The sequence below is a fragment of the Echinococcus granulosus genome (genome assembly GCF_000524195.1).
Source record: "Echinococcus granulosus chromosome Unknown EG_S00109, whole genome shotgun sequence".
Classification (NCBI taxonomy): domain Eukaryota; kingdom Metazoa; phylum Platyhelminthes; class Cestoda; order Cyclophyllidea; family Taeniidae; genus Echinococcus; species Echinococcus granulosus.
Window position 1 is genome coordinate 41177 of NW_020170489.1, and position 12520 is coordinate 53696.

Consider the following 12520-nt stretch of genomic DNA (forward strand, 5'->3'; position numbering starts at 1 on the left):
TATCTACTATTTATGCACTTCACACTTGAACCCAACAAATACAGCCTTACAAAAGGTTATTACCTTAAATTTACTGACAATTTAAAAGTTTCAAACACATTAGAAGTATCAAATGAACAAGCTTTTTACAGAAAGTTGTTATATTTGATTTGACATTTTGTTTATATTTAGAAAAGGAAGAGCGGTTCTAGCAAGGATACGATCTCAACGAATCAGATGAGGGTGGTGCACATTCATGCGATTGTGCTTTGATTTTATCTGCTCTTGGTATTACTAAACCGGCTTCCGATGAATATTCCCGATCAGATTGTCAAAGTTCCTGAGGACTATGAGTCTGTAAAGGTTGTGAAAGTTAAGGTCAAGAAGCGTCAAGCCGTAACTCCCTCCACCATAGTATGCACATTGGAAGCGCCTGGACATCCCGAAATGAGTATAAATGGCCCAGGCTATGGCAAGGTGACAATGCTTTGTCAGGAGGGCTGTACACTTGGGCCTAAGTTTGTCCATTTACCACTTCACTAACATCAATTTCAGCCAGCCCTTGTTTAAGTACGAAGGATGTGGGCATCACGTAGTAATGCGAGACTTGTGCGCAGAATGTGGTGCGAATTTGAGAAAGTTAGTAACATTGTAATTTTTGAGTTTAAACAAATTAGAGAAGGAGGTGTTTGCGGTGAGAGAATCTCTGCAGCATCTGCAAGCATCCCCATGGTGCACATGATTCCCGATCTGCACGTCAGTGAGTCAGTATGTTGCCATTTCCCTACTTCTACTCAAACAAATACTAGGTTGCTGCCGAAATTGCTCTTAAAGACGAGGAATCCCTTCTGACTGCGCGGAAACTTGCCCTACTTATTGACTTGGACCAAACAGTTCTTCATACAACTACCACCCCTCATGCCTTCCGCTATAAGGTAAATTTTCCACCAATTAGCGACGGAAATTGTTGCTCATTTTAAAAACCAATAGCAGTTTTCGTTTGGTCTATTAATTAACGTGCCAATAGAGTTAGCTAGAAACGTTATCTGCGGGCCTACTAAGATGCTACCTTAATTGCATTTTTTCCCCGCAAGTAAAACTAAATTTCCTAATTATGACCCTTATTTTTAGCCACAACTAAAATAGGCAAATACATCGCATTAACGAGGTGAAATACGCTCTAACGCATTATTTCCTTCAAATTCAAGATTGGGTTTTTAAGTGCTAGGCCCAATCACCATCTCCAAAGTGATTTCAGTGTCATTGACACTTCATGCTAATTTTAGCTTAAGGTTACTTGTGCGAAGTTTTTGAATTGCTGTGTGATTGCACCCACTTTTATTTTCGGCCTAATTTAAAGCGATGAAACTCGGCTCTGGCTGGAGTCGCATTTCAAAAGTTCATTTTTCATGTTCGTCCGGATCATAGGAATGCACACTTGCTTAATTCTCATGGAGTTCATCGCGAAAGATTTCATAGGCCGTTCTTTTGAACCCTTTCGATTTCAGAAGCACCGTTTCGTGTGGACTAGACGATCTTTAATAACTTTACTGAGTGCACCACTTTTGAACGTCCTGCCACCGTTTCACATCCTTTCCAGGGTGGTCCGATTTGAAATTAGGTAAAAAGCGGACATTCAAACTGAGCAACAATATGGAATTGCGATTTGTTCGGTTGAAACCGACTGAATTATGCAAGGAAACGTTATTAAGACGCAGAGTATGCGAGTTAGGTAGGGTTACCGTGCCTTTTGCCTCTTCTCGGAACTTTGTAGAAGGAGAGTGGTACGATGTAGGAAAGAGACGTACACCCGATTTGCCATGAAAATGGCTCTCCAAACGCATCTAAATCATTCTCACAATCTAGGCTTCTATTCAAATGAGAGATAGGGTCTCGAATTCCGCCTTTACAACACATTGCCTCTCGAAGTGAAGAAACGGCTCTACTCATCTCTGTTTTTAGCTTCCCTTTGTGTTTCGACCACTATTCCCTTTCGGATTTGCTTACCCAATGTCACGGAAGGATAATAATCATTACTTGCAGCAATGAGGATGGGGCATCATCTCCCATCCTGGGTGCTAAGTTTGGAATAGCGCCATAATTCTTTATTAGTATCAAGGTTAGAGTTTTTTGGGATGCAATGCACCTAATTCTGAGTGGCGCTTTACTAGAATCAAATAGCAGATTTGCATCATTTCTGATCGGGGCATTCTATTACCACGCTTTCTGCACATGATCCATAACAAGCTTCTTTAACCTCAGAACCGAGGTTAACTCGGTTTACAAAGCGGGCAAGCTTGGATCACATTGATTAAGTCCAATTTGCATTTAAGTCAGGTGGCAGACGGTAGAGCAAGGGTAGGCACCTTTTTAGAGTAGATATAAGGGATACATTAAACTGTTTTGAAATCATATAGTTCGGATGAATTTCGCGTATTTTGGACGATATTGTATATTTACTCGTTTATGCAACATTTACTGCTTAAATTAATGAAGTAGACCTTGTCTATTAACCCTTGAAAGACCTGGCGATTTTGAATGGTAGAATGTGCACCGATTCAACCTGGCTGGCTGCGAAATGATGTACCACACTCGATTCCGACCTCACTTGGGAAAGTTTTTGCGTCGCATGGTAAAGCGATTTCAGATGCACATTTGCACCTTCGGCAATCGCGCCTACGCTCACCAGCTGGCCAGTATTCTCGACCCCAAACGCAAGTACTTCTGTCAGCGTATCCTCTCCCGTGACGAGTGCTTCAATCCTGTCACTAAATCTGCTAATCTCAGGCATGCGTTTTCTATTAAGTCGCCATTGCTCGTTTCAATCTCCCTTAAAATTGAGTCTTTTTTTTCGTTCCAGGGCATTATTTCCCAGAGGTGTTCACCTAGTCTGCATAATCGATGATCGAGGTGATGTTTGGGATTGGTCACCTAACCTAATCCAAGTTCAGCCTTACAGGTGCGTCAGTTTTACTTTCTGAACCCTGCGTAGTAGCATATTCTCCTATGTAAACTAACTGGTCCCCAACGCTACAGCCAATAGCACTTGTGGGCACGCTTGGTTGGTTGGAGAACCCGGCCAATAGAATGATTCCTGAAATTTGAATTTCCTCAATCGGTCTGGAGGTTAAACGATTTTGTTCCTGCTTTTGCTAGATTCTTCCCTGAGGTGGGAGATATCAATGGGCCACCAGGACGGCCACTTTCTATGATGCCAATGCCTGATTTCCGCGCCTTTAATCCTCCTTCGCCTACGGGGACTTCAACTTCGACGGACACTTCAAACTCCTCAGATGAGGAAGGGCCATCTTCATCAAATATGTGAGCTGCCCTTTCATGCTTTGAAGTTACCATACAGTTATGCCATTTTCTACTGTACTTATTGCTACTCGGAAGCCCAATAAGTAATTAAACATCTAAATCCTTCGATAACTTTTCTCCACTTCTTGCACGACGCACGCATTGTTAAACTGTCTACGTTGACTTTCGCTTGGTTATTTCATCAGGATTTTATCTGCAGCAATGAAGAAAGTTTCTTTCGGATGGTTTTTATTGATGGCTTTAGCGCTTAGCTACCACGGAAGGAATCTGTTTCTTTTTGAGGTATGAGGCTTAATTGGTCCTTTTTTGTCTTGTGGAGACAAAATAGACTTCAAGACATGCTACTTTGTTGATTCTAGTAGTATGTTTTTATACACATTTTAGGGCCAAATAAGTTATAAAAAATGGAAAAAATAGGAAATTGGTTTGGATTATGGGGCTTTTAGGACAAAATTCACAATTTTTTTTGTTTTTTAATGAAAAAATAGCCATTTATTGGATTGTATTGTTACCAGTAGGGGGTGATTAGTTGCTTCTAAGACCCACTTGACATGTGAACACGTCTGTGTAGTGGTTTGAATCTTTGTTTCAATGAATCTTCACTATTGTAGGGACTATTAACACATTCACTACTAGGATCTTGGAGGAAAACCGACCACTGCTCATATACTTTCCAAATGTGGCACTGTTAGTCAAAAAAGTAGATGTAAAGTCATTCTCACACCAGGAACGTCTTGTATCTATTTTATTGTCTTAAGGTCAACAAATTTGTCTGTGCTCCGATTTGGTGTGACCAGCCAAGCTCAGGTGAGAACATCGGTGGGTCATGTGTGACGTTGGTAGGTAACGTGCCAATGCGTGAAAGGGCCTAGATACTAGGCCGATCGGGCTACTATTAGCAAGGAGGAACACTAATAAAATACAGATTTGGAAATCCTACATAACTGCTCAGAAGCTGAAGACTTCTTGCATATCTTTATTGTCAATCTGCTTGTACAAAAGTTGTTTTTTGGAATGTGTGTTAACATACTGTTCAGTTGGGCATCTTTCCTTACTATCTCTTAAATTGAGACTGTTTTTTTGCTTAGACCTAAACTCGGCGCTCTTGGAATCGATCTGAAACCAGCTGATAAAACCATTGAAACGTCCTTGGATCATCCAACCTCTCCATCAAAAAATGTAGAAGAAATGGTACCATCAGGGTCTTTGCCGGAACCATCAAAATCAACGGAAAAGTCCCCAGCCTTCATGGGACAATGTGCACCTTTGAAATTGGTGGAATCAAAGGAGTTGTCTGAATCCCCGAAGTGCACCGACTACGAAGCTGAGACGAAATCCCCAACAGAGTTCTCCAAGTCCGTTGAAGAAGAAGTCAGGTTGAAGCCTCTAGCGGAAAATGCACTGATAAAGGATAAAGCGGAAGTGGTGGAAGAAGTACTGGACTATCCACCATTGTGCGAGTCTCCACCTCCACCACCACTGTCCCCAATCCAATCGATCTTCGAGATGAATGAGGAGGCCCTGGATGCTTTTGACTCGGACTATCTACTTAGACTGGAGGAGATACTGACCGAGATTCATCGGCGTTATTACCGCGCGTATGACAAGTACATGGCAGAGGTGAAACAACGCAAGGCACACAACATACCGGTGGAGGAAGGCTCTAGGTGGGACGGCCAATTTTCCGTCTATTCGCTGTTTATTTACAATTTTACAGTCAGCTTTGTTCCCATTAATTGATGAAATAGAATGTGTCTGGAGGGTGCACGGGGGAATGAGCAGATTGCATCCCTGTTTACGATTTAAGTGAATATAACTCTGTTGCAAGATCCCGTTTTGGCCCTTCCCCTTGTCACTCTTCCATATCGGCACTAAGAGGATAGTTAAGTGAATTGAAACTAAGCCGCCGATGAATGCAGCGCAGCCTGAAAACTTTCCAATTCAATGATCGTTTCGCATCTCGTAGATTTAGATAAGTCCATCAGTTTGTGAGGGCTAATTTCCCTAGCCTTCCCAAACGCTGAACCCTGTTCTACAGAGAACACATTTTGTATGTCTGCCGCTTTTTTGCATGATTAATAGTCCAAAACCAAATCTAAATAGTCTTCCTCATATTTCGCTTAAATATAATTATGCTAAAACAAGTATTTTATCACTACATTTCGATTTAAGCTTAAGATATTCCTCTGTTATGCGTCTCTGTGTGTTCAATTTTCTGCCATAGATGCCCTCCTTCGACGGTGACGAGTCGATGCATTTGAACGAAACCTCTGAGGTGTGAATAAAAGCCGTCATTTCTGTTTTATCAGAATAGAGATGTTCGGGACATCTCGCTCCCGCGTCATCCCCGAGGGCATTATGCGGGTGATGGTGTTGAAGCAGACTGGATTAGCGCCATCTTACTGTAAAATCAAGGGTACCTGAAGAAGAATGCCCAAGGGAATGATGTGTACTCTCACATTCAGCATTTCATGAGAGGCTGGGGTACTTCAACCGCGTTCAAAAAGGCCTGAATTTCGAACTTTAGTATAAAAACACAGAAGGATCATGAGATTGCTAACGTAGGTGGGATAAGCAAAGCCCCATTCTACTTTCGCATCATTCAAATAATGCGTAACTCAAAACCGAGGCTGTTATATATGGTGCCAAATTCACTGAATCCTAGGTCAATTACAAACGAAACGCGTCTCTCAAAAGTTCTTTAAAATATATTCATCTCTACACCAGACTTTCAGGTATTCCCCACGTGGCCAACGTGATGTCACAGATGCGAGCCCGGGTGCTAGGCCCCAACACTCACATCACACTCTCGGGACTGACACCGCGCAACCGACCAGCGCGCGACTCCCTTGCCGGTCAGATTGCCCTCGGCCTAGGTGCTACGCTGCACAACCGTCTGCGTTTGCCCAAACAACCGCTGGTTGCGCATAGTAGGGCCGCCGGGTTAGTTTGCTGGCTCTTTCGATCGTTTTCTGTGATTGGTGGCTGAGGCTATTCTACTATATTGCGGGATACCTCTCTTTTGTTTGGCACTCTTTGGCTGCTTCATTTGTCTCCAACCCGTCTTAGATATGGAAGAGGGTGACGTGATTTTGCACTCTAGTCTACCGAAGTGTTACATCTCTCCGCTAGGCATTTGTAGCATCCGGAGACGTCAGTTTTCTGGAAACTCTTAATTACCGAATTCATCTTTGGAGGTTTAGGATGAAATGTCGACGCGTGTTAAGGGGAATAACGGTCCTTTAGCGGCTTTCAATCTTGTAAAATACTTCTTCGCTAGTTTAAACTCTTGATTTTGGCTACTTCTATTAAGTGGAAGACTGGACAGAGAAAAAGGGGTAAGGTTTTATTTTAACAGCAAATTTTGTGGATCATTCATTTTGGGAGTTTTTAACATTCATTAATCTTCTCGAAAAAAATTGAATTCATTTAACACACTTGGAACGTCTTAATTTTAGAAGAAAAGAAATGTGCGATAGTTTAATGCGACCTCCAGCATTCACCACTTGTGTGCCACAGAACCTCTCCATCACCCCTACATTCATACACACCAGTCAGACGCCCTCTGAAGAAACCCCCATGCTCAATCCAGCACAGACGGATTCACAAATTCTCCTAGGCATCTGTGATTGCCTCAGATTGTCATCCCCACCGATTAAGTGTGAAACACACCTACAGGTTTATGCATGAAAGGAGATAATCGTGTGCTCCCTTCACACCTCGCCTTCGTGTCGGCACACACCTTCCACGCTTTCTCAGAAGACACATCTTACATGAACTGGATCCCTTCCACTTCATCAAATAACACAATATGTGGACGAAGCCAGTGATGTTGTTTGCTTACTACACTTGTACTCCGATAAAGCAGGATCGCCTTCATCTTCGGTTAAACTAACTAACCCATTATCTAATCAGGCCCCACTTTTCCAGATGCTGAGTTGCATAAGGATAGCAATGACAGGGACGTGCGTCCCTTCCGTATGTCCGTTGGCGCTTCGACGCGACACGGGTGGCTTGCCTCCCACGCAACGGAATGGATAACAGGAGAGAGAACGGAACAGACGAAATAGGTAGGATGACCACATTGCCTAGCAGAAGTCGGAGCAGGTGAAATGGAGTCAGCAAATTGAAACAGAGGATGAAAAATGAGTTGGGAGATTTCAACTTGATCTCAGATCGTCAATAACGGGTCCTTATGGATAATTGCAAAGGACTTCAAGGGGAAAAAGGAAGGCCACTGAAACATCGAGATCGAGGGGGCCAGAAATGCCAGTGACAATTTCACCAATGCCCCAAATAGATGGTGAGATCTCACCGCAAAATCCACAAATGCGTGTGCTTATTGTCAGAAGGAGGCACAGTGCAGTGCGTAGACCTATCACGCATAGCCTTCGTGCGTTCGTTCTCGTCGATGGCCTCGTCGTGTGTCTACTGCATCACGCATACCGTCTCACAACAGGTGTCATTGAGGCAGGGCTAAAAGTGCGCACTTCTACCACTTGTCCATTTTCCGTTTGGATGTAGTCCTGTGTTTTCTGTTCCAGGGACGAGTTCCTTCAGATAGCATATTCTTGAGAAAGTTACTTGCACACCACTTCGTTGCACCCAGTCACATCTACCCGTGTGGGAGCCACTTTTCCAGTGCTAAAAACATTCTTTTTCTGGTTGAACGTGGACATATTCAATGAGCCGGAATCCACTCTGCAGCACGAAATCCACATGCAGTAGTACGAAGGTGAACCATTTGGACATCTGTCAAGTATTGTATAGAATGGTGGATTCTTCCGCAAGCGTAGTTTGAAGAACGGAAACAGATGGGAACCAAGCGTGTACCTCCTGCTGACATCATCCATGAGAAAGCTTTCTAACTGCTATTCGGTTACGTTGTTTAGAGGTTTACTGAAAATGGAAGATATATGATGAAAGGAGGGAGGATGGAAGCTTTGAGATAAGTGGCTGGCCTTCGGGGTTATTGAACTCAGGAGAGGACCCCAAACCACCTGAGTAAGATACAAACCATACGAAAACAACCTTGAATGCCATAAATCTAATCAATTTTGCAAATATTATTTTTTTCCTCGTTTTACGCTTTTTTAACATTTGCGTCTAAGCGTTTTGAAATAATGTAGGAGAAGGGAAGAGGGTTGGTTTTCCATAAAGCGTTGCTTTTACCAATCTTAATGTTTCCTTCGTTTTCTTACTTTCCTCTTGCTAGTCATCGAGCCTTCACTACCCACCTCGTGGCATGTCGTCAGAACACGGAGAAGGTGATGGCAGCTCGGAATTTCCAAGCACAGTGTGCCACCAATCCTTCCCAACCGCCATTAATCCACATTGTCTCACCTCGTTGGCTGTGGGCCTCGCATTTTCGCTGGCAGCGGTTGCCCGAATCGCAGTTCCCACTGGATCATGAATACAGTGTTCACGCCTTTGATCCAGATGCCAATTCACCTACCGCATTCCATGGCAGGTCACGACATCGTCATCATCAACATCACCGCCGACGACATCATCAATATCGACTTCCATTGCAGCATCATCATCCATTCATGAGGGATGACACGGAGGCGGTGATGGAGGTTGCAAAGTGAGCTATGCATTTTTCTTTCATTATACCCAATCCCGGTGAATCCAATCGAACAGCAGAGTAGATTTCGCATAAATAATGCCCTTGGTAGCCATTTCAGCTATTTGAACCGTTGATTGTAGAAAAGGATATGGTTTAAACAGATGTCTTCATTCTCTTATTCTACGACTGTTCCCCTCATTGATATCATAATTTATCCAGTTATGCCATCACAGAAGAGAACACCTTCCGTTTTCCATGTCATATCATACTAGAGCATAAGCAAGTTTTCCTTCTGTCAATTTATTGTCACTTGATTCATGCGAAAGCGAAAGTCAAGGCTCTCGTTCTCGATCACACCAATGCAATGGTGTTTTGGTCAAAGGGATCGCCTTTGTAATCTATACTGATTTTGTGCTTGGGGGTGGACTCCTACTCGCTCAGTGTCTCAATAAGGCAGTTTACTTTCCATTGCTCTATTTCCATCTCCCTCTCCCAACCGTATACTCGGCCGACGTGACCGACTGCTGGAGGTCGGTCTGCCTTGTGAAGCCTCAGTCAGCTCTCACCAGTAGTGGCTGTGTTTTGTCTTTCAGACGCGGGCTTCAGTTTTCTCTCCAATGTTTGTAGAAGAAAATGCCTTTTTAATTATATGATATGTTAGCGAAGAGAGTTCGTCTTAATTTTGCAAAAAGTTCAACGATCGGTTTCTCTTCTCTTTGAAAAGAGAAGATGAAAAAACAGGTTGAAGAGGCGCCTTGCAGTTGTTCACCAAGTTTGTAACAATTCATCACTGAAATAGGATTGCAGCAAAGGCAACTTTTTTGAAGATGGGTGAATAACACCTTACCCTAGAATGTTCTTTGCTTTAAAAGGCACACTCAATTATCTTTGAGTGGCGGGCCCGTCAACTGAGGACATGTTTACAGTATGTGCGTGTGTGTGTGTGTGTGAACATTTACCTCGATGCCAAAATGCAAAGTAGGCGGCTCCAAACAGCGCATAAATTGATGGTAGATTGAGAAACGCGTGAGGGAGATGTGTGTGATTAGAGGTGACATCAAAAATACCTATAGTGGTTCCACTTAACTCAAATGACTCACTTTAAGAAGCCGTTTAACTTCGTGGCTCAAGTGACCATCAAAACAGGCCTCTTTAGAATCTACACTGGCAAGACGTTTGCAGAATCGAAATGCTTTCCGAAGACGTCATTTTCTGACATTCTACATAATTATCTGCTTGAAGGAGATATTGAACCTCCATTCTCTGACCCTTGCCGGCTCATCTTTCGTGGAAGGATTAAACGACATTTTACTACTGCTTTTTGGCGCAATGATAATGGAATGGGGTCTTTTCGAGTGCGGACAGTCGCGTCGAAGTGCCAACGGACATACGGAAGGGACGCACGTCCCTGTCATTGCTATCCTTATGCAACTCAGCATCTGGAAAAGTGGGGCCTGATTAGATAATGGGTTAGTTAGTTTAACCGAAGATGAAGGCGATCCTGCTTTATCGGAGTACAAGTGTAGTAAGCAAACAACATCACTGGCTTCGTCCACATATTGTGTTATTTGATGAAGTGGAAGGGATCCAGTTCATGTAAGATGTGTCTTCTGAGAAAGCGTGGAAGGTGTGTGCCGACACGAAGGCGAGGTGTGAAGGGAGCACACGATTATCTCCTTTCATGCATAAACCTGTAGGTGTGTTTCACACTTAATCGGTGGGGATGACAATCTGAGGCAATCACAGATGCCTAGGAGAATTTGTAAATCCGTCTTTATGGTGAATGTTGGAGGTCGCATTAAACTATCCCATAGTTCCTTCTTCAGGTTTTTTATCTAACTACAGGGGAAGTGATGTCACCCCTCCTTCATTTTTTGAAATACTTCTCTCCAATCTTCGTAAAAAACCTAAATGAACAAGCAACTTATTTCTAAGTTTAGTCACTAACGCGGGGGCCCTCGCGCCTCTCATGTTGTGGTTGTTGTTGCGAGTCATTGCACTTTACCGTTTATGGCTGTCACTATGTTGAATAGCCTTTTCGGGGTGCAGATGGATCGTCTAATTATCGAGGGAATCGATGTCATATATCGTTGGAGTCCCATTTTCGGCCGAAGACTTCAATTCGGAAATGAGTTGACTTGGTACCATTGCAGGGAACATGGTAAAGTAGTTGAAATTCTTACTTAGCGGGAATTGCTGCGGATTAGCGAGAGGAGTGGTGGCTAATCTTGCTGGAGTGCATCATGTAACCAACCGACATTTGTTGGCTTACTGTTAGTTGTTGTCCTGCATGAAGGCTACTGCGAAATATGTAAATTGCCAGCGTGGGAGGCAAATGCATGTTTTTCCGCTGCACAAGTTAATCCCAGTATAGAGTTGCAGTTGACTTCCAAGTTCTAAAACAACTCTTTGTCGGGCACGTCTCTAACTCTTTTCAAAAAAACAATCAGTTTGCTACTCATAGGCAGTTGACTAGAGTGTTTCTTCTTCTGCCGTCGTCTCTTACAGAAGTGGTTTTGGTTACAGCCTACTTGATGTCGGAAGCGCTCTGTATCCATCACATCATTTGTGACCATTGTTGAATTTCCTGATCCACTCATAAGCGATGAGTGGGAGCGAGAAATATTCATCAACTTACTAAGATGAATTGCTTCCAGTATATGCCATCTACCTGCACTATTCAGCCCGATAGACACAGCTCCTATTTGGTGGGATTAAGTAATAAGTTTTGCTGGCACCTTTAGCTCTGAGCGACAGCACTCCTATACTCAACTGCAAGAGCAATTAGACGAGAATTGAAAACTCTGCTGCGCTCTTCCTTTTAATGTTTTTGTTCCTTTAAGCCTTTTCTAATGTAATCTCAGGAAATGTGACGCTTCTGGAATTCATTTTGTGATCAAGGGGGAAAATGCTTTTCTTTCATCATCATCCTGTTAAGATCTCTCCCAGATTCAACAGCCCATGTATTTACTGACCTATCTCCTCACCGAAGTGGTGCAAACATCAAACATATTTGAGTTTTTAACAAAAATATGAAAATGCGTGCCACCCTAAAAAATATGCTTAAGTTTGTCTGTCATTCCAATGTGGTACAGGCTTTGAAACGCTAGGAGACCGAACAGCACTACGCCTTGGGCGGCTGACCAGTTGGTTAGTTGTTACTGGAGTCCAAAAATTTCCCTACTACCAAGTTTCCCTTACATGTTCCTTATAACCATTGTTGAATTAACTCTTCTTCACCGCCCCGTGAGATTATTCTAACTCGAGTGGCCGAGACGTGGTGCTTTTGCAACCCCTTTACTTTTCTCTGTAGCTAACAGCTTTTACTATGGAAGAAATTCTGTCACTTTGGCAGTCCTACTGTCGAGAGATCAAAGACCTAAGGCGGTTTTGGCTTCTAACTTCTGCTAGCAGACGTTTAGGCACGTGCTCTGTTTAGCTTAAGAATGCATTAGAATGTTATCCTTACACTTAGGCGAATCACTTTTAAATTTTCGTTATACTCCTGCATTGATGCCCTGACGTGATCAAGTCACCCGCAAACTTAACTCTTCTCATCAACACCACCTGCTCGCTTCCTCCACCCCTCTCACCCTTTCCTTCATCCACTTTTTACGTTCTTGCGTTAATGCCAGTTCTCCCTCTGCTATG

General features: G+C 43.2%; 1 protein-coding gene across 1 annotated transcript in view; it reads left to right on the forward strand. All coding sequences in view use genetic code 11, as the record gives it.

Moving 5' to 3' along the window:
- Window positions 1-288: 288 nt before the first annotated feature.
- Window positions 289-12520, forward strand: part of EGR_08520 (RNA polymerase II subunit A) — a gene marked incomplete at both ends in the record, with an annotated part of 17724 nt that continues 5492 nt past the window's right edge. The window contains 10 exons of the mRNA XM_024497769.1: window positions 289-497; window positions 535-630; window positions 657-747; window positions 789-914; window positions 2525-2772; window positions 2840-2938; window positions 3136-3300; window positions 4389-4967; window positions 6028-6243; window positions 8516-8887. Of these exons, the coding sequence (XP_024347805.1) occupies window positions 289-497; window positions 535-630; window positions 657-747; window positions 789-914; window positions 2525-2772; window positions 2840-2938; window positions 3136-3300; window positions 4389-4967; window positions 6028-6243; window positions 8516-8887 (2201 nt within the window). The remainder of the gene's footprint in view (window positions 498-534; window positions 631-656; window positions 748-788; window positions 915-2524; window positions 2773-2839; window positions 2939-3135; window positions 3301-4388; window positions 4968-6027; window positions 6244-8515; window positions 8888-12520) is intronic.